At 34.4% G+C, this 22186-nt stretch overlaps 1 protein-coding gene and 1 pseudogene across 1 annotated transcript; one reads left to right on the forward strand and one right to left on the reverse strand.

Annotated features, from left to right (window-relative positions):
• Positions 1–1531: 1531 nt before the first annotated feature.
• LOC133305483 (aldehyde dehydrogenase family 7 member A1-like) lies at positions 1532–16331 on the forward strand (annotated as a pseudogene).
• Positions 16332–19077: 2746 nt separating this feature from the next.
• LOC133305553 (uncharacterized) lies at positions 19078–19935 on the reverse strand. Its single transcript, XM_061505807.1, has one exon. It carries the CDS (start codon positions 19916–19918, stop codon positions 19460–19462), a length of 459 nt encoding a protein of 152 aa, XP_061361791.1. The 5' UTR covers positions 19919–19935; the 3' UTR covers positions 19078–19459.
• Between the last annotated feature and the right edge of the window lie 2251 nt (positions 19936–22186).

A 22186-nucleotide genomic window follows, 5' to 3' on the forward strand; every position in this document is an offset into this window, starting at 1 on the left:
GTTACGTAAGAAAAAATACTTTTTTTTTCTTTTCCCTTGAAAGTGAATTCCACTTATACAAATGAGTCAGTAAGAGATAATTATTATCTCCTGCTACACGAAAAAACTATTACCCTATTGTTATTAAAACTGAACTGGGCGGTGGGTTTGAAAACGGTAAATCAGCTTTTGAATTTGGTTGAACGAATGTTTAATCGATACCAGTTTTATAGGTTAAATAAGTTACATGCTTGTTATAATATATTTTCATTATATTTTTTATATAATTCTATATGTCTATCTAATTTAAAAATCAACCTTTTTATTAATCAACACAGATAAATTAATTGTCTGTAAAATATATATTAGTTTAAATTATAATTATAACTTAAATATTTTTATTTAATTTTATTTCAATTTGAGTTTTCGTGTTGTTTAAGAATAACTATATATGAGTAAATGAATAAATTATCAAAAGTTTGATTTAATGTTTTGTTATAGTAAAAAAATTGTATTACAATATATATAAAGAGCTTTATTTCTCTTATGTCACATAGGAAAACCCTTATTTTTTACACATAGAATAAATGGTGGGACCCATTTTACTAAAAAAAACAGAACACAGAAATTGAAATGAGAGTAAGAGAGATTTTTTATCTTAAATTACATCAGAGAAATAAAACCTATATATAAAATTGTGTTTGGGTGTTGGTAATTGATTTGTTCCCTATAATATTGAGGTAGAAATATAGATCTAAGCTCAATATTAAAAAAGTCACCGCATATGAGTTTTGGCAAAGGCTACGAATTAAGGAACATTGACCATTTTGCCACTGTTCCCAATCCTTTTTACTTAAATGTCACGCCAACAGTATTTTTTTCCAAATTGCCACGTAGGCAAGTTCGCTGGAAATTGTAGCGAACTATGCATGCTGATGTGTCAGCTTCTTGGTGGTGCACAAGTTCGCTACTTACACAGGCGAACTTGGGTGCAATAAATGCTGACACGTATGACAAGTTCGCTGCCCCACAGAGTGAACTAGGTGTGCAATGTGTCTGCCATGCACCTAGATCGCTGGCGGTCCAGGCGAACTCTTTGCCATGTTTCAATTGGCACACAGTTCGCTGAATGGGCCAGCGAACTAGGTGCCAAGTGGCAGCCACAGTTCGCTGGACCCTGTAGCGAACTCTGCGCAACATGGCAGCTCCCTAGAAGTTCGCTGCATGGGTAAGTGAACTACCTGCCGACAGTTACAGTTCGCTGGCCTAGGTAGCGAACTCAGTGCTATTTAAACCCACCCCTTTCCCTCCCAGACCCACTTTGTCATTCTCGTACGTTTTCTTTTAAATGATCCATTGTTGTTTGTTATTTTTTGCTATTTCAGTACATAATGAGTGAGAGTAACAGTGATGTAATATGCATTCTATATTACAATGGGAGAAGATATTTTGGACCAAACGGTCAAGTGTTTGAAGGAGATACGAAGATGTTCCGCATGAGTCCGCGTTGAAGAAAATAATATACAAGAAGTTGAGATTACAACGAGTAACAATGATTGCTAGATGCGCTTCTGGTAACCCGGTGCAATGGGTTGCTGTGGAGGTGGTGGAGGATGAAGATGTGTCATTAGTAGTTGATGCATTTCGACAGCATGGAGAGTCCTCGTATATCGAGTTGTGTGCGGAACTAAACACTGGTGGAGAGGCAAGAACTCAAAGTTCCGTCCCTACCAATTACTCCATAGACATTAACAGGGAGCCGCAAGTAAATCCGGATGATATGCATGTCTCACCCCCACCACTATCACCCCCACTAACACAACCTTTAGATGTGATTCCTGCCAATGACATGTACGATCCGTCATGGCGTACTAATAGTTCCGAGGAAGAGGTTGATGAAGGTCTTGTCCCTGACAGTGACTCATTGGATACAGATGTTGATGATGATTTCGAAATAGAGCCGTCTACTGCATTGTTTGAACCGATTCCATCACCGGGCATTGTTTGTACGCATGACCCACCACCTGCTGCAGGTTAAGTTATTTACCGTTATTTTTATTTTATTTTAAATAGTATTAGTAATGACATGCGAACTTGTGTCAAACAGGGGAGGACAGTGTACCATTTTGGTGCAAATACCACTTTACACGAACATTAATTGGGCACACCCCGATCAAGAGTGTGATGTCATGCAAGAGGCACAAGTACCAATTTGGCAAATGGGACAAGAGCTCTATAAGGACCAGCAGTTTAAAAGCAAGCAGGAAGTACAAATGGCCTTCAAACAATACTATATGGCAAATAATCGCACAACTGTCGTGCTAAAAAGTGATACGAAAAGGCTGATAATGATTTGTCAAAATCACAATAACGGTTGTCCATAGAGGATGCAGGCATATCTTAAAAAAGGTGGTCATGAATGGATAATAGGCATACGGAACAACATCCATACATGTGTTAGTCAAACACTTTCACAGGATCACAAATAACTTATTTTTCAAAAATAAATACTAATTACTAATAAATAAATACAAAGATTATTGTCAAAAAATTTCTAACCTATTTTTCAAACCTATAACTAAATAATGTTATTTAATTCAAAATTTATTAAATACAAAATTTAACAACATTAAAATAAATATTTTCTAACCTAGATTTCAACCCTACAAATAATATCAAACAATTAATATTATTAAATAATATATTAGTATAAATTAATACACCTAATAAGATTAACATACATATTCTAAGCCAATGGCAAAATTTTCTAACCTATTTTTCAAACCTAGAACTAAATAATTTTATTTTATTTAATATTATTATTTATTGCATGATTAATAAATTATTAAATACAAAATTTAACAACATTAATATAAAAATTATCTAACCTATATTTTAACCCTATAAATAAATAATTCATATAAAAAAATTTATTAAATAGATTAATTAAATAATATGGCAAAATTAATATTCAATTAATATTTCTAATAATTGCATAATTAAAAAAATTTATTGATAAATTTAACAACTATAATATCAAAAATTTATAACCTAAATTTAAACCCTATAAATAATAGCAAACAATTCATATTATTAAATAAAGCATTACTATAAAATATTAAACTACTAACATTAACATGCAATTACTAAACTACTAATATTAAACTAATTAAAATAATAAAGCAAATAATATGTCTTCTGACTTAATGTTTCATCCTATATATAATAATTAACAATAATTAAATAACCATAAAACACTGTAAAAAATTAATTAAATCATAAATTACTAACCTCAAATGAAGACAAAGAAATGAAATGAGAGAGAAAGAAAAATTAGAAAGTAGGAGAGTGAGAGAAGAAAAATGAGAGAGAGAGGGGATTTGGGTGGTGGAGAAATGGGGGGAGTATATAGGGCTGTGAAAAATAGCTGTTACACCAAGTTCGCTGCCCCCAGCGAACTTGGTGCATGTCAGCCACATGGCATGCTAGTCGATATACAAAGTTCGTTGATGTGGGCAGCGACCTTTGTTGCATGCAAGCCACGTGACCTGATAGGTGAGAAGGTGCAGAGCATTAATTGCTACGGCGTTCGCTGGTGACAGTAGCGAGCTACGTGTCCACCAGAAACGTGACATGTAAGACCCCGTATATATCCGATAATATTATCATATCATCGTATTAAGGTGCGCTTAATTAAAAATGCGGAATATCTTTTTCTTTTCATTTATGACGTCATTATCATTACCAACTTGCTTAATTAATCATTTAAATAAAACCATGCATGTATGTACATTGCAAAAGACAGCTAACTGAATACCTCATTAATTAAAATAACAGATATAAGTCTCTAGCCACGGAACTACAACACGTAGACCAGACAACCAACTAAGTTGTACAACTCAACTCAAAGTACTAACATAAAGTGGCATGGACAAACCCCATGCTCACCCAAAACAAGGCACAAGCCCAACAGAAGTCTCAACATCAACAGCATAATAAAAGCAACTAAAAACATAACATAAGCAGAATATCCAGCATCCAACATGTCAGCATAATAAACAGCAATAATCGTTAACTAAGCTCTGGCCTCCTGCCGCTAGAGGCATCAGCCCCCGTAATACCTGAACCTGAAATAAGCGTCCCCAAACGTGGGGTGAGATCTCTAAAAAAGAAATCTCAGCAAGACAAGGGGTTTTTAAGGATCTTCCACCCCAAGCTCACTTACATGTGCAATATAAGTTTCAAAAGAGTTTAACAATATAATTTCCAAAATAGTGCAATGCAGCAGATAATCAAGTCATGTGTGTCAATACAATAATCTACTAGCCAGAGAAATGTAAGAATATGTCTATTACCCACACAGTACGCGCCCTGCCGTACCTACCCTTAGGATACCATCCCATCGGGTGAACACCACATACATATCATAAGCCATTGCACAATATAAGCTCAAAAGCATTTTAATATATCAAAGCATGTAACACAACATGCATATAACCATACCCCATGGGACATGGTGGAACCACAACATGACTAAACCGAGGACACGAAAGCTTACCTTGCAAGCTAGCTATCCAAGCCAAGAGTCCAACCAATGCTCAAAGTCCAAAAACAGCAGAATCACAATCTGATTTGGACCAGCAAACATATCAATACACATAGCTCATAAGCATAAACATAAAGACAACGCTTCTCTTTTTCATTTTACGTCTTTAGGCTCCTCACAAAGCCTCAAGCCCTTAATCACTTGATTGTAACTTAGTTCAATTATTACAGAAGTCCAAACTAGCCAATCATGGGTCCACAAATCCACAATAGCAATCTGTATGAACAGTGCCTTCACTGTTCTTCGAAACCCAGAATATCCGAATATTTGTCGGGGGAATATTCGGATATCAATATCCGGATATCCAGATCCCCATATCCGGATATGCATATCCGGATATTTCGCGACAGAATGCAGTTCTGCATTTCGCGAGATATCCTTCCAAAGGTTGGGTTTTTAACCCATTCCAACGTCCTAGCATGCATGTTTAACCTCTTTTAAGTTCATATCACAGTTGGTTACTTGTTTAACTCATTACACATGCCAAGACACCTCTTTTAACCATTAAAAATCATGATCTTAGGTTGGTAACACTTACCCAAGCTTGAAACAGCCAACCAATGGTACTGACTTCAACAGAAAACAAAAATGGCACTCAACAAGGTTCTCGCCTTCACAAGAAAGCTACTTGGAGCTTTCACAACTCAAGAACAAAGCTCCAACAACTCAAGACCAAGAACTCAGCCCACTCCTCAACCAAACAGTGGCTGGGAACTTAGAAAAGGCCACCTCTCACCCTCGCAATGTGGTTCTCAAGTGTTTACAAGAAGAAGAAGAGAAAGATCAATGCAAAAGGTGACAACTTGGCTCAAGAAACGGTGGAGAAGGCCAATGGAACAACAACAACTGATCAGCCTCTCCACAAGTCACGTAAGAATGCAAGGTGCCTAGGGTTTTGGGCCCAAAAGTTGTTTTATAGCCCACTTAAGTGAAAACACACAGTATTAACATTAATTGCTACGCTTAGCATTTTAATCCCGAACTCAGGATTCTTAACCTACTCAATTTTACAAGAATTATCCTATTTATATATTATTTTTCGGAGCACCTTTTTGGTACGCGCTTTTCCATAGCCAGTATCAGTTTCTGGCACCAGTTCTCATTATTTTAACCTGAAACTTGTTTTACTAGTCCTATACAATATTCTAGGAATTATCATGCACTTATTATAATTTTTCGGGATACTTTTTCGGTACGCATTTATACCGAGTAGCAGAACCGGTATCTGCACTTTTCGTCCGAAAAATGACTTTCTATATTTATTTAAGCCTCATAATAATTATTAGGGTCAATTGTGAAATTATTTCCTAATTTCACACAATTAATTAATTAATTTCCTTAATTAACGGTACGAGTTCTTACATGACACATCATCACACAGAGTTCGTTACTTCTCTGGGCGAACTTGCCCTCGTGGCAGATTGGTATATTTCACTGTTGGCGTGGCATTTAGGAAAATAAGTTATGGAACAGTAGCACTTTGGTCACTGTTCCACGAATGAAGAGGAAGTGTTGAACATTATGGCTCTTAAGGCCATACTTTAGCAAAGTAACAACAAAGTAGTAGGTATCAATGAAAGGGAAAGTCGTAACCATATTTGTTCGCGTGAGCTATACTAAATATGAGTCAAGTATCCTCACGTGATGCATGTGCATTGGGAATTAGTTTTTTTTATGAGACTGTATAAAGAACCACTTCACTCTAAAATCTTAAGGCTTATTTAATTTTACAAGTGGAGGGCGGTGATGATCGAACTCGTAATCTTATTATCACTAAAGCTCTGATACCATAAAATGATTCTTTACTGATTGTAATACCTTATATGAGCTTTAGAGACTAACCCAATAAGCTGGATCTGTGAACGGGTCTAAAACAATTATAATCCATTAAAAGTGGGAGAAAGGTAAGATATTTACATAATTTATATGAAGGGTTTAAGGAACAGTGACCAAAATGCCACGTTTTGTCAATTTTTTTACCCAAATGCCACGCGAACAATATTTTTTACCAGACTGCAACGTGTCATAATTCGCTACCACTGGTAGCGAATTTCGTGACACGTGGTCATATTGCAGATCAAATTCGCTACCAGTGGTAGCGAATTATGACACGTCATCTTTTTTCCTGCGAATGTGTGCCACGTGTCAAAAAATCATTCGCGAATATAATTTGCTACACAGTGTAGCGAATTACGCCCTGCTTGACATGTGTCATTCTTGCTGACTGTGCATTCTGACGTGGCATAATTCGTTACACTGTGTAGGGAATTATTTGCAAGCATATTTCGCTACACAGTGTAGCAAATTATCCCACGTGGCATTCTGGAAAAATTTACTGTTGGCGTGACAGTCTGGTAATTTTTTTGACCAGGTGTGGCAAAATGGTCACTGTTCCAGGGTTAAATGTCTCTCATGTTATAGGAGATAATTTTTATTTTCTACACATAAAAATATGTGGGGCCCATATTTTCTTTTTTTTTTCTCTTCTTCTCACATTGGCTTATATGGTCCCCACACACTTTGATATATGTATAAAAGATAAATTTATCTCTTATAATATAAAAAACGTTAAACCATTATATGAAATTATAGGTTTAGACTTTATTGTTACTATTGTATAAAAAAAAATGGTATTCATTGAGTCATGTGATATATTAATGTCTAAGCAAACTTCCTCTCAATAGATTCTTGATCCTCCTACGAGTTTGGTCGTGATGATCTCAAACGGTGCCTGTTCTTGGCAAAGTGAATTGCGGATATAGCTGAGTTTTCCTTTCTCGATTTCTAAGGGTGTTTCAATTTGATTTTGCTCCTGGGTGTTTTTAGATTTCGTGGCAGTGACTTTTCAGATGTTAATCCATTATTAATGTTTTTCCCCCAACAAGCATTTATGTACTCAATTGTTTGTCTCTGTTTGTTGAGCACTGCGATTTTGCAAGGACGATCCACTGTCGATTTCCGAAGAACATTAATTAGTATCTTCAAGAACTGCCCAGGTACCTCCTTCGTTATTGCAAATGTTTCTTGTTCTTGGTAAATATCCTAGCCATAGCAAAATACTCCGGGATAGCTTATTTGATAGTAAATAAAATATTGAGGCCTTTTTCTTGAAAGATTTCTTGTCCTAATTGCCCACATTGTGCAACAGAAGAGAGCAGTTTTACCAAAATAATATGGGTTATGCTTAAAAGCTAGAATTCTTTTCTAAAGCTACAATTCGAATCTAAATACATTTTCCATTATAGGCGTACACTAAATTCGGGATCCATACTAACCTGATTTTGTCCAAGAAAAATGAAGAAATGCATGCTCAACTGTCTCAATTTCCTGCAGGCAAATAGGACAAGTAGGGGTTGGTTGATTTTTTTTTCTTTCTTGAACGTATTATCCTTTTTTTTTGTGGTACATTGCCAGGAGGTATCCCCATTCAACCTTCTCCGGGCACCATGTCCTCGGGGAACGGCCCGTTTGGGCTAGCCCCTCATTGTAACAGTGGGTGCATTAAGCTTCGCAACCGGAGAAAGGACGAGACTAATTCCCCAACCGAAGATTTTTGGCTTATCCTCTGGCCCCCAAAGATTTTCCAAGAAACTGCTTGAGGCAGGGTTTGATCCCTGCACCAAGCAATCTCTTGGGAGCTCAGCTGCCAACTGAGCTACCCTTGGGGGTTGAACGTATTATCCTTTACAAGTTGGGCGTTATTGCACGCTGCTTTTGGTACATGATACCTTATATAAATTTATTGAATATGATTCGAATTAAGTGTAAGGCCAAAACAATTGATCTTGGTCATTTGTCCACCAGATGAGAGTTTACAAAACTAGATGTGTAGGTGGATTTTCCTTTAATCTATACGCATTGTAGATTCTATTAATCACATCTAACAAACAACAAACCTTTAGATTAATACTACCACCTACTTCCTGAGGAGAATCACCAGATCATATCCAATTGTCCTTCCTCATTTATGGACTACTCACCATTAGCAACCATCCATCTACCATGTTCTTTAATTAAATCCCCTCCTTGCATAATGATTTAAAAAAGAAAAATATATTTTTTATGTTGCATGAGACAAATTATTTCATACAACACATAATAAAAAAGTGTGTAAGACCTACTAAAGACAAGAAAAAAAAAGGTTCGCTTTTTCTACAGTCAATGTAGATATGTAACTTATCTACATTGAGCACAAAACGACGTTGTTTTGAGGCAGAAATCATGGTATTTTTGTAATTATAATTTATTTCAGGGTTATAATAGTCTTTTTTATTATAATTTTTTAATTTTTCAACCCAAAAAGACGTCGTTTTGAGAGCAAATGTATCTACATTCACTTTAGAAACATTAAAGCAAAAAAAAAAATGAATCTCATTCACATTTTGTGTATTGCATGAAGCAAAATAGTATGATGTGAGAAACATATTTCCCTTCAAAAAATATCTTAATAGTTATTTTTTAATTTAATCATTTTTATCCTTTTGAATTTGTTGAATACGGTGATAAAAAGGAAGAGGTTATACTTATTACCTATTTTTTTTAGTACCTCTTACTACCAAATCTTAACCGTTGATTTCCGCCGATATAACGATTATAATTTATTGGATCATACTTATTAATTAACTATTAATTTTTAATAAATTATAACCGTTAGATAGTCAAAAATTAACGATTAAAATTTTATAATAAGAGATAATAAGAAAAAAAAATAGTTAATATAATATCTTTATGATAAAAATTAATTTTTTTATTTCCTAAATAAGTACAATAGAAGAGAGAAATTCAAGGGAACGGTTATTATTAATTTGAATTTTAAAGTAGGAAGGCCCAGACCTAGAGGAGGCGAGAGAATGGGAATGGGCCCTCCACGAAACAGACTTGTCAAAATCAGCAGCTTACCTCACTTTCCCTAATTGATGACGTGTCCCACTCTTTTGTGAATTTTTGGAGCCCAGTATTCATAGTTCAGATTGGGGAGTCGTTGACATCATGTTAAATAAGTTCAAATGGGAAAATCTCAGTGATTCATATATAAATCAACATCTTAGTCGTTCATAGATAAATAAAAGGCGATTTTTTAATTTTATTATAATATATTCTATCATCATCATAAATTTTGAGATAGCTTTCAGATCATGTAACAGAAATCATTCTCATCAGATTTTATTCTTCATCGAGCCGTGGCCTCTACAGGTTCTGGAGAATGCTATAACGCGCCATGCACACCTCTACATGGTTTTAATTTTATAACGGCGTGCAAGGACTGAGTTGAAAACAAAAAAGTACAGGGACTAAATTGAAAATGAATGAAAACTATCAACATCAACAACCAAAATTTTAATTTAATCTTAAATTCTACATTTTGCCTAAATTCATTAAGCTTGTGTATTAGACAATTCATTAACAGGGTTTGGCTCGCATGTATTTGTCCTTTTCAATAAATTTCATCCTCTAATATATTTTCACTTCTTGTCAGGTGCTCTTCATATTACGCAAAATTAAGTTAGCAAGGACTGGCAACTTTGAATCTTTTTATTGAAAATATACTACAAGTGCGGTGTCAATTATACTGCCCCCTTCGAGCATATGGGTACATGCTGATCTTTCCATGAAGTTTTTTCATCTATATTTGTGGTAATAATCATTTCAACTCAAAAATTTAATAAAAGTGTCATAAATGATTTTTATATTATATCTCTAGGCCCTTATATACAAGAACTCTTTGGGTTGTAGCTTGACATTGCACGGGCATATTTTTTGATTTTATCCTCTACTGACTTACTTCCAATATAAAATGGGAGAATCGAACCTGTAATCTCGTGATCATCTCAACGTATCATAACAGTTTCATTCTATGCAGGGGTGGACCTATTTGGTCAACCATGTCCGCACTTGCGGATATGAATTTTTGATTTTATTTAATTTTATTTTTTAAGTAATACAATACAGAAAAATTCATCAAATATCTTGAATGTTCTTGTTCTTCATTTTTGGTAGGAGCTGATGTTAATCTGAAAAACAACGGGGGTCGCACTGCTTTACACTATGCTGCCAGCAAAGGTTGGTTGAAATACTAATTTCTCATGATGCCAAGATTAATGTAAATGACAAGGTTGTAGCATGGACAAATTTGATACATATGTGGGAAGACATATATTTTATTGAATATTTTATAATGCTATATAACAAATCAACTTGATTAAAAAAAAGGTGTTAAAAATAATTTTTTATGTTAAGTTAAAGTTTTTTTTTTTTTTATATATATATTTTTTTAATGCATTTGAAATTTTTGAATTTTTTTTTTATAAAATTTGTATTCTAGGTCCGCCAATAATCCTATGTGACTTTTGCACTTCGCAGTTCCCTATTATTGGGAGCTCTACATCACCGTTTCCCATCTCCTAATATCCCATTTGTTTTCAGCAATCCCTTTAATTTTGTTTAATTTTTCAACAAAGCCCATTTGTTCATTACCTACGTTATAAGCTTCCAATTGAATTTGGAGGAGAAATTTTAATTCGTGCTGCATATATTTGCTTGCTAGGATATTGCCGTTGATGGTTATTCCAACAAAAGACATTGCCACTGATATTTATTCCCGCGAACAAGGTATCTCCTTAGGGGTTATTTGCTTGGGGGTATCAATTCAAGTTGACACAACAAAAATTTAAAATGAACGAATACATAAACATAAACACAAACACGAATTTTTATTCGTATCAAAACTTTCAACACGAATACTACCTGCAAATTTTGCGAGTTGATATGACATGACACGGAAACGACTCACTTTTTGTACAGGTTGACATGATACGACAAACACGAATTGGTTGAAATGGTAAATATTTTAAAAAATATGGGTAAATACATGTTTATGTGTAGACATGCGACACGATACAGATTTTTACGTATCATATTTTGTCAACATGACACAAATTTAAATGTGGGTCAAGCTGGGTATAAAATTTTGTATTGTGTTCATGTCGTGTCAGTGTGTTGGGTCAAGAATTGACACCACTATATTTGTTAATGTTATTCCAGCAAAGCCTTCTTGTTTGACCTGTAATATTTGAAGCAACTCTTCAGGTTGATGGTTATTCCAGCCATTTTGTTGAGTTAATTTTCCAATAACATTATATCTCCAACATTCTTGAATTGTCTGTTTAGCAATGTTTTGTGGGTATTTTTTTAATAAAATATTGGGCAAGAAATTTCTTCTTCTTTTTTTGGTTAGAATTTCTTTATCTTTCTAGTTTGCAAGTTGGGCATTCATTACCTCCATGATCCAACTTGCTTGAGAGGGAGTATTAGGAATAAAGATAAGATAATATTTGAATTATGTAACAGCTTTTGTTTCAATCCTCATTTATTAGTTGTTTAGTGGTTTATCAATCTTATATTTGTGCATCTATACATACATAGACGTCTCTCCAATAATGAAAATAACTTGTTATCAAAAAAAAAAAAAATAACTTTGATTCCATAAAATTTTCAATAATTTGTCTGTAGTTCTGCATCATACGATTTACTTTTCATGCACTAAACAATTTCTGATGCTTTTATCATTATTATTAGTAAAGTGTTCATTTCTATTGTGCCTTAGGGTGGAATGCCTGCATTGCATTAGTCTGTGGCAACTGTGTTGTATGGTAAGTCTACTACTCTCTCTCTGATTTTGAGTAAACATATGCCAGATCATCATTCATCTATTTGATGGAATTTCAATTCCTCTGAAATTAATTATTGGAAATTTAATGGTATGCTAGATGAAATAAATAAACAGAACAAGAATGGTAGTATCAAACTTTTACAAAACAAAACACAAGTGTTATAATACTATGACTAATTTTTCTCACTAGGATAACTGTATCTCAAACTCTCTATTCTTCTCTCTAACAGTATTTCAGTACTATTTTTCTCACATACTAATCTCAAGTACTCTCTGTTTTTCATATCAAGTGCTGCGGCACTTTCTCACTCTTTTTTATCTCTCTCTTTTTCTTATCACACACCTATTTCACATCACTCTTTTCTTTTCTTTCACTCTCTTTCTATTTTTTATCGTATGCTACTCCTACCCATAATACATATATATATATACTTCACCAAATACCGACTTTTTCTTAATATATTAAATAATATTTAAACTTCTACAACTTTCATCAACTTTCCTTCAACTGACTTTGTTTCGTTTCCAACTTTGTCTTCTCTTTCCTTTTTCTTTCTTTGACCAATTTGTCTTCTTTTTCATTTTTTATTATTTAACCAACTCACTCTACAACCTTCTACCTTCTTCATTGCCATATTCTTTCTCCATTTGTTTCTTTGACCAATTAAACTTCCATTTCTTTCTTTCAAGATTTCTCTAGTATGGCGGTGAAACTTTCTGGTTGCTTCTTTGATCTTCCACGCCTCATAGCTTCAGAAATTTTCTGGTTTAGCAACTCTTGATTCTTCTATGATTTTCTAGATTGGTGGTGGATGTTGCAAAATCAAATTTGATTTCTAACACTATTAACATGTCATGGCTTACACAATCTGTTTGCTATGTTTTCATGTGTGATTGAATTTGCTTGTCAAGACAAAGCCGTATATTTTGTATCTCTTGAATGCAGTATCCTTGAATTCTAATTTATCTTCATAATATTTCAATACTGCTGCATGTTCATTTCTGTGGTGATCTATCTCGCTCTATTCGCACTTACATGGGTCCATATAATACGCATACACTGATACATATGCTTATGCACTGACAAACAAACAAGTTAGCACAATCTAGCACAATCTACTAGTCAAGTGATTCCCTGAAGTGCTTTCATCATATTGTTGGGAGCTCAGTTTCCTCAAATTGGCTCAGGGGCCTGTGTGCGAAAGACAATCAACAAGATCTTCGAACACGAATCTCGACAATACCTCGGCCTGAACTTCACCAGGTCGGGCAGCGCAGCGAAAAATCAAAACGCAAACAGAAGAGAGAGAACACAAGCAGTTTTAACGTGGGAAAACCCTCTCCAATGAAGAAGTAAAAACCTACGGAACCTAGTGCAGATCAAAAATCTACTATGAAAATAATGGTTACAAATAATCAGAATCACCAATGTAGTGGTTAACTCAACCTCTCCAACAATGGTGATAATCAAACCTCCCTAGAGATGTTTCACTCAAACTCTCTCTAGAGATCTGTCAAATACAAAGCATAAAGCTTTGCTCTCAAATCTCAAACAATTTTCTCTCAAATATCAAATCTCTCTCATCTAACCTAGCCTCCACCCTCAACTAATGAATTTTAAGGGTTAAGGTTTAGGGGTTTTGGAAAATCACTCAATGAGCTTGGACTTAGCATTGAAGGAGGAAGCCCAACACATATTACATGGCCAAGACATGTCTATCAGAAAAGCATTAAGCTGATCAAATTATCTTGAACTCTATGCAAATTTACTTGAAACTTGATGTGCTATATTGTGAGCCTCTTCCTCTGGGGTGTTTCGATGAAAATTCAGTTATCCGTTCAATTTAAGACTTCATCTGTTAACTACATGCATTGTAGGAAGGGCGCTCCAACAACTCCATTGGTAACTATTACTGTGACAAAGCTAGTTGCTGAGGTTCCTGAGAGGAGCAAATTATTTGGTGCAGTATTCTCCTCTTTCTGTGGAGGTTCTGAAATAGGTCAGGCAATAGCAATTGACACTAATTCCCAGGTTTCATTTACTGGAAGTTTGATAGGAATATACTCGTGGAGGTGTATGTAAGATGGGTAGTATTGTATTATGTTCTACTCATGAGGTGACATAACTAACTTTTGGAGGGATAATAGAATATTCTAGGAGGTTAGGCTGAGTGTAAGATGAAAACCTGAAGTGTGTGAGGGTATAAGAAATCTGAATTGGACCATGGGACTTGGGAGTGAGTAGAGCCTCTACACTATCATTTTCTTTTATAGTTTCACTTGTAATTTTCACAATAATTTTCTATCTGTATTGCTGATTTACATCCATTGCTTGTACTGCTGAGGCTAATACCAATAATGCAACCTTCTGTTTTCACAAGGTATACGCTTGAGTTCTGTTTTCTGTTGTTATTGCCTGGGTTCTTATCAAAGTTCAACGGTACTTTCTTTGTGTACTTGGTCCTGGTACATAATATGATAACCTGGTTATATAATTAAACTAGTTGAATGGGATATATAAATTTCCACTCTTATGTTTAGAGTTACATATGTTACGTGGATGATGCTCGGCTTAGTTGCCCAAAGTAAAATGAAGGGTCTCAAATTTTTTGCATAGTGGTTCCAGCCTTATTTATTATAGCCCCCTATTATGAGTATATTTGATATACGATGCCCTAAAACTTGACCTCTTCTTGTGCAACTACCTCTGTGTTTTATGTATTATGTAATCATATATGTTGCTCTATTCCCCATCTCCCCTTACAAGACAAGAAAAAGAACGGAAAAACACTATGTAGAGATATATATTTTGTGTAAATGTTTCCTCGGTTTTGTATGATTTGAATATCACATTCTATTCTATTGAGTTGATAATAATGCATTCCCTACTATATATATAGGTGAGATTAAAGGTTCAGAAAACAGTTAATGAAAGATTTGGCAAATGCTTGCTCGAGTTAAATGATAACAATGCAATAATAGTGATGGATGATGCAGATATCTGATTGGCTGCTCGCTCTATTTTGTTTGCAGTTGTAGGTACTGCTGGTCAACGTTGCACATCCTGTCGTAGGCTGGTAATGAACCAATTTAAAAATTGAATCTCATAATTCATATATATGTGAATTTATTGAAGGTATACAATTCATCTAATTAGCTTTCTTATACTGCAGTTTCTTCATGAGAATATTTACGCAAATGTAGTTGACCAACTTATTGTAGTATACAAACAAGTCAAAATTGGTGACCCACTGGAGAAAGGGTCTTTAGTGGGGCCTAACATACCCGCGTTTTAGAGGAAAACTTTCAAAAGGTCATTTCAATTATAAAATCTCAGGCATGTATCTTATCACTATCTTCAGGTTAAATATAAAAGGTGTGTAACCTTGTCTTTTTTACAAAATTAATCCATTTTATTACTTTATTTCTCAAAATACATATGTTCCAACTTTAGTTTCCTAAATGTTCCTAATTTTATAAGGTTGGATTTTTTTTTTTTTTATTAGCTTAATCTCTTTTGGAGTTTAGCTTCTGATTGAACTTTTATGATTTTAACTCAACAATTCAGTACCTCAAAGATTGAGTAGTTCAATTTTTACACGAAGACCTGAAGCTATATTGAAATGGATTGGACGAGTGCTAATAGACATCCCCGTCTCTTTTTTGTGGTCCAACTCCTATGATCCTTAATATCCCTACTAGCGAGTTAAGGTTAGGCATTCAAATACTAACAAAAACCCTCTGAAAATGATGTTTCTTGTTGTATAAATAGTATATTGCATGTGCTCATGAATATGAATATTATGCAGGCCACAGGGTAGTGATTGTGGTATAGTGAACGTTGACATACCAACAACAAATGGAGCTGAAATTGGTGGTCGTAAAGCAGGAAGTGTGATTCCTGGAAGCAATACATGAGACGCTCTACATGGTATCTCTTAGTTGAATTTACAGTGTTGCATTTATCTATGCATGTTGTGAATGTTATGACAGGATGTGAAGATGATTGATGTCCTTGGCAGTTCCATCAATTATGGAAGTGAACTGCCATTGGCTTCTAGGAAACCATCTTTGTAAATGAGTATCCTCAAATGCAATTTTCAACGACAAGAGAAAGTGCCCTGTAGCAAAAGAAAGTCCGGATGACATGTTAGCTCAAAATATAGTATTAACAAGACATGCTGTCACGAAGGCACCTCTAGTTGCAGCTTTGATGTATGAGATACTTGGTGCAAAAACCTTATTTCCCAATCATAAAGTTTGTATTTAAATATGCTTATCAAATAGGTTCTTGTTGAATATGTTGGAAATGTTGCTTCAATTTTTAGCATAGCCATTGTGCTGTTTGAGGGGGCACTAGACAGCTGCTTGCTATTCGATATAATAAACCCGACATACTAATGAGATATAGGTTCGGCAAAAATCTAGAAGAATCCTTTTTCGTATAAGTGCGTAGAGCTTAGTTTCTCTTTGAAAATTTTCCATTCATCTGGACCTAATATGCTGTTCAAAGACAAATTATGATGGCCTACACTGGAAAGGTACCTTATTTTGAAGTTTCTTATCACTGGATACAGAAAGAACTCTTGAAAAAACAAAAAGGTGGGTTGATGGGATTCTCTAGCACTACTAGTGCGCTGAAAATTAAGGTACTGAAGTCAAACTCTTCAACAAGCTCTTTAGATTCTATAGTATCTGAGAATCACCAGTACTGAAGTAGCATACTCTTGCTCCTTACTTATGTCTCGTGTCATGCACCCTGATCATAATATGGAGGATTCATATAATGATTAAAATTGCTCGAAATTGGTGGAGGGAGAAACTCGTGTGATATGCTGATGTTGCATCCTAAACAAGTCACATGCTTAATGCTTTAACCTCCATCATAAGAGAAACCAGCCCCAAAGTAAGCAATCTAGATGAGTTACGAAGTTCTTGGGCTTTGCACCTTGATGTAATGATGACTCTTTTTACGTTTATAGATCCTTGTGGTCAATGTGGGGTCATAGAAATCACGTAAAAGAAAACCCATGATGGTTCGCACGTTTAGTCCCTGTTTAGTAGCCAAGTTACTCGTTGAAAAATGAGGAAAGAAATCGGCAAAGCTCTTAAAAAAAAGGGATCAAATTGGCCATTTTCCATTGAGGTAGACTTGAACAAGGAATATAAAGCAGATTGATTTCATGAGCACTATAAGAGGGGTTAGGTAAACTACCTTTTAAACAAAGTGCATAATGGAAATTATTTCGGTGACCCATGAAATGATGGATTCCATTGAGTAAAAAATAGTTGACTAGTTTAATGATTGAGAAATGGTGCTAATTTGTAAGGTGGCAATAGCAGTGAGGAAATGTTTAACATACCGTTCTTGTTCTTCAAAAATAATCTTCACATGGAAAAATCGCTTTCTTTTTCCGTAGGAGCATTTTTTATCCTGTTTTACTTGAAGGTTACTATTTGCAACTCGGTGCCATTATCTGGCAAAGGCCTATATGGTGCATGCCATGTAGCACCATAGCAAACTGATTTCAGTGCTTCTTTGATTCTAACATTCTCTTTTCTTTTTCTTTTGCTCTGGTCAGCTTACAAAAAGTACTTTCCAGGTTTATGCCGAATTAAAATGATAATCACCATGCTGTTTATGTATTTCCCAAGATCTGCCGAAAATGTATCGAACTTTGCTGACAAATTATATTAAAGACACTACAATACGTGACTTTATGAGTAATTGACACTCTAATTATTAAATGAACTATATGTAGTAAAAGTGTAGATGAATTTGATAATACACTCCAACAAAAACACATAACCACAAATTTCGAAAATCTATGTGGTAAACTTTGCTGTTTGGAATAACGCAAGAGTGAAAGAGCTCTATAATTTTATTTTTCTTTTGTTTTTGGGGTCTACGAATGAATGAGGTCCAAGTCTAACAAAAAACACGCAAACAAAAACAAAAGGACATATAATACTAAGAATAATCCGAATGGATTGGGGGTCTAAACTAGTGTCCCCACTCTCTCTCTTCGTCGGTTTCGATGCATACGGATAATAATCTCATGGTCGGTTACGGCTAATCATTCCAAGCGGATCATGGTAAAAGTTTTAAAGTTCGTATCCTATATGGTCTTGTAATGCAAACATTGCACTCAGGCATGAAAAGCATTGCACCACAAGGCCTTCAGTTAGAACCATCGAAAAGTACAAAAAAAGTGAAAACGAGCTACTTGCTGCTTCACTCCAGCACCACAAAGTTTTAAACTTTTTGGCTGGTACATTAACGAGCCTGGAAACACTAAACTTTTCCAACAAAATCGATGGCTTTTTACTTAAGGGAACTTTCTCTGCACTTTCGTCTTGTGTCAATATCTTACAAAATGCAAATGCCTCGATTATTCAACTTTCTTTTTCTTCTTTCAGAAAAATCTTTAAATAATGTCATTTCTGATACATAACCCATGATAAAAATTAACACAAACAGCTAAGCACACCTGGAATTATTAGTTTCTAAAAGGTTTGAGATTGTGAATTTGTCATATTCCTCATACGCATACAGCTATGGTCGCAAATTAGTTCCTTTTAAGGTGTGCTTGAGCCTTGAGCCAGACATCATAATGGCAAGTTTGTGCTGTCTTTTTGTTCTGATTCAATAATTAGAAAAGTTTTAACTTTATTTCCTTAAAGCAGATTTCCTTAAAATAAACCCCGTACCAAAAAGAGAAAAGTAAAATATTTATTTTAAAAACAGATAGCAAAACTGTGAGCAAGAAAGCAGCAACAGAAATCCGCTGGTGTATTCAAGAACTTTTTATTCTTTGGCATATTCTTTATTTTCCATCTTCTAAATGCTGAAACAGAAAAAATAGAAGAACTAAATTTTAGAATTTTCATAGCAGTAAACAAGATGTGCTCTGTATACATTGAAGATCATGGTTAAAAGAAGAAGAAGAAGATGTAGTAGTGAAGTCATCATCATCAGTACCAGGCTGGGCCTCACAAAATTTTTAACCCTGTGAGATCATCTGGAACAAATCCATCAATCAATGAAAACAAAAATACCAATGTTAGAGACCCTTTGTCATAAACTTTTATAATCTGTTACATTCACAGAAAAAACACACAGAGAGAGAGAGAGAGAGACACAAGAGTTGCTATGTTCCACGCTTTACCTGAAACTGCAAGACTCTAAAATAATTAAATTGACCTTAACCAGAGATAGATGAGAAACAACTCTCTGATCGAGGAAGAGATGGAGGAGCAGAAACCCCATCAACCGGTGGAAGATCCCCACTTGAGTTTGATCGGAGAGGCTTCGGAGAGTCCAAGTTTTTCCGAAGAATCCGACTCATAGCAAAGATGGGGTGTTCTGTTTCCTTCAGAGGAGTTGATGATCTGAAATCTCTGCAGAAACTGCTATGGCGTTCGATTGCTTCTTCAATGGTGATAAGCTTCTCTGATCTCACAACCTCGTCCTTGACAGCCTCAACGCACAACCCACACAGCCACTTACCTTGGTATCTCTGACGCAGCCGTGAAATGTAAGAAAGGGTGCATTCCTCTGTGAAACCACATGAGTCGCATTTCACACACTCAACCTCCACCTGAGAAACGGTTTTGACAGTAATCACTGTGGAAGTCTGAGGCTCTGACCCTGAAGTTGTCATTGTTTCACTTTCATCCAACTCACCCTCACACTCGCTCTCTCTCTCTCTCTCTAATGTGTGTTTAAGTGAAAACAATATAAAGAGGGACCGGAAGTCAACAGACATTTATGTTGTCCTATGCAAATAAACTAACGTTGGAAAAATGTGTCACTGACCACAAGTTAGTAATATAAATAAACAAGAGATTAGCGTCCTTCAAATGTGGTAGACATGAGTCACTGACCACTTTGTTTGTCACATGTCACTAAACTAATATGGTAGCATATTAACATCCACACTATTAACTGATGTCTAATTATTATCTTTAATGTCTCATTTTAACGTCAATGCCTAATGATAAAATTTCAGTCACTTATTAATGACAATTTATCTCTAAAAAATTATACAAGTGAACCCGTAATATATATATATATATATATATATATATATATATATATATATATATAAAGGAGTAAAGCTTATTTTGGATCCTAATAAAAATTATGGTGCTCACTTTAATCCCTTACAAAAAAAATATTAGTCATGTGGTCTCTATAAAATTTAAAGTGGATCCATTTTAGTCTTTTTACGGACTAATGTGAGTTTTTTTTTTAATTTATGATGGACCACGATTTTAACCAAATGGATCCATTTTGAATTTCTTAGGGACTTCAAATATTTCTTTGTAAGGAACTAAAATGAAATGTTAGGGATCCAAAAGGAGATTTTACACTATAAAAAAATTATTTAATTACTAAATATTAATTTATCATTAAACATTCTGAATGACAAAAATCTTTCCATGACGTGTCATGTTATAATGACGTGTGAGAGGATTTCTTCTAACCTAATATGATTTATTCTGTTGAAAGAACCGCGTAAGAGGATTTCTCCCAAATTAATATGATTCTTATATTAAAATAACCGCGTGAGAGGATATTTCCTAAACTAAAGTAATTCATCATATTAAAATATCCGCATAAGGATTTTCCTAAATTAATATAATTTATCATATTAAAATAACCACGTGTGGAACTTTTCCTAATTTAATGTATTTGATCACAGTAAAATGATGTGTGGAAATATCTCTCCTATGCGATTGATCAATAATAATATAACAAAATGGGATATAAGAAAAAAATAATGCAATAAAATGGAATTGTTTTAAAGCCTCAACGGGTGCACAACTAGGAGCAAACTTTCTGTACAACGGTTCTATTTATATCCTGACTAAATAAAAAAAGTTTTTAGGACATGAAAGGTAATATAAAAAAAGACAAGGGTGGAAATAATTTTTTTTTACCTATTTTAATAAATGGTGTATCGACCTGTAATATTAAAAAAATTTCCTACAAGTAGATGCCTATTGGGGTTTGTGCAACTAATCCTATTTTGGTCCACGTGATAGTTGCATATTTCTTAAAATGAGTATAATGTCTTTCGTATTGAGACTCATATTTTTTTTCTCTTCTCTTCACTTCACATGGGTCCTACATACTTTTATGTGTGTATAGAAAGTAAAATTATCTCCTAAAAACATCAAACCCTCTTAAAATATACAATTGATTGCATTATTTTGAAAAATAAATCCCAATATACTAATTAAATAAAAAAATTTAAAACTTGTATTAAATCTGTCATTTTTCCTTTTTTTTTTCTATTTGTATGGAGTGAGTTAGATGTGTACTACCAATCAGTCTGACTCGGAATATTGATCAAAATTCTTTTAACTTTGTCAACAATTACAATGTAGCATTATTTTTAAGAGTCTTGTAGGTACATATTATGTACACCCACAGGAAGAAAGAAGAAAGAAAATAATAAAAAATCTATTTATCAATCCTTGTTAGTATTTATTGTTATTTGCTAACCAGGCGGCATTGATTGTCAATTATTTTGACATGTGAAAAACAGCTTATTGTAGTAATTTGTTTTATGTCTCTTTAAGACTCATGCAGTTGTGCAATCACGTAGACACAAATGTATAAAGTACATATTTACTTAACTAATAGTAGTTTTTCTTTGGAAGCTATAACTATAATTTAGTCTATTTCATTTGGTAATGCAGTTGTCACACGACTACAACACTGGCATCTCCACATGCTTTTTTAGGTGTCACATTGTTCAATTAATTAATTAATTAATTTAAATATAAGCTAGCCATCAACTGATTAGTGTAACACAGTTCAGATTACTTGCCTTCTAGTGTCATTACGTGCATTTTTGCTAAATCAAGTACGTTCCTCGTGTTGAACTCTTGATCGGTTGACTCAGACAAGAAAAAATGAG

Source organism: Gastrolobium bilobum, unplaced genomic scaffold (genome assembly GCF_033153095.1).
Source record: "Gastrolobium bilobum isolate Gb01-03AN ecotype WA unplaced genomic scaffold, APGP_CSIRO_Gbil_v1 utg1221, whole genome shotgun sequence".
NCBI lineage: Eukaryota > Viridiplantae > Streptophyta > Magnoliopsida > Fabales > Fabaceae > Gastrolobium > Gastrolobium bilobum.

What these genes read in the sequence shown, in the direction of transcription:
- LOC133305553 (XM_061505807.1), bottom strand. Translation starts at nt 19,918, where the DNA reads ATGACAACTTCAGGGTCAGAGCCTCAGACTTCCACAGTGATTACTGTC.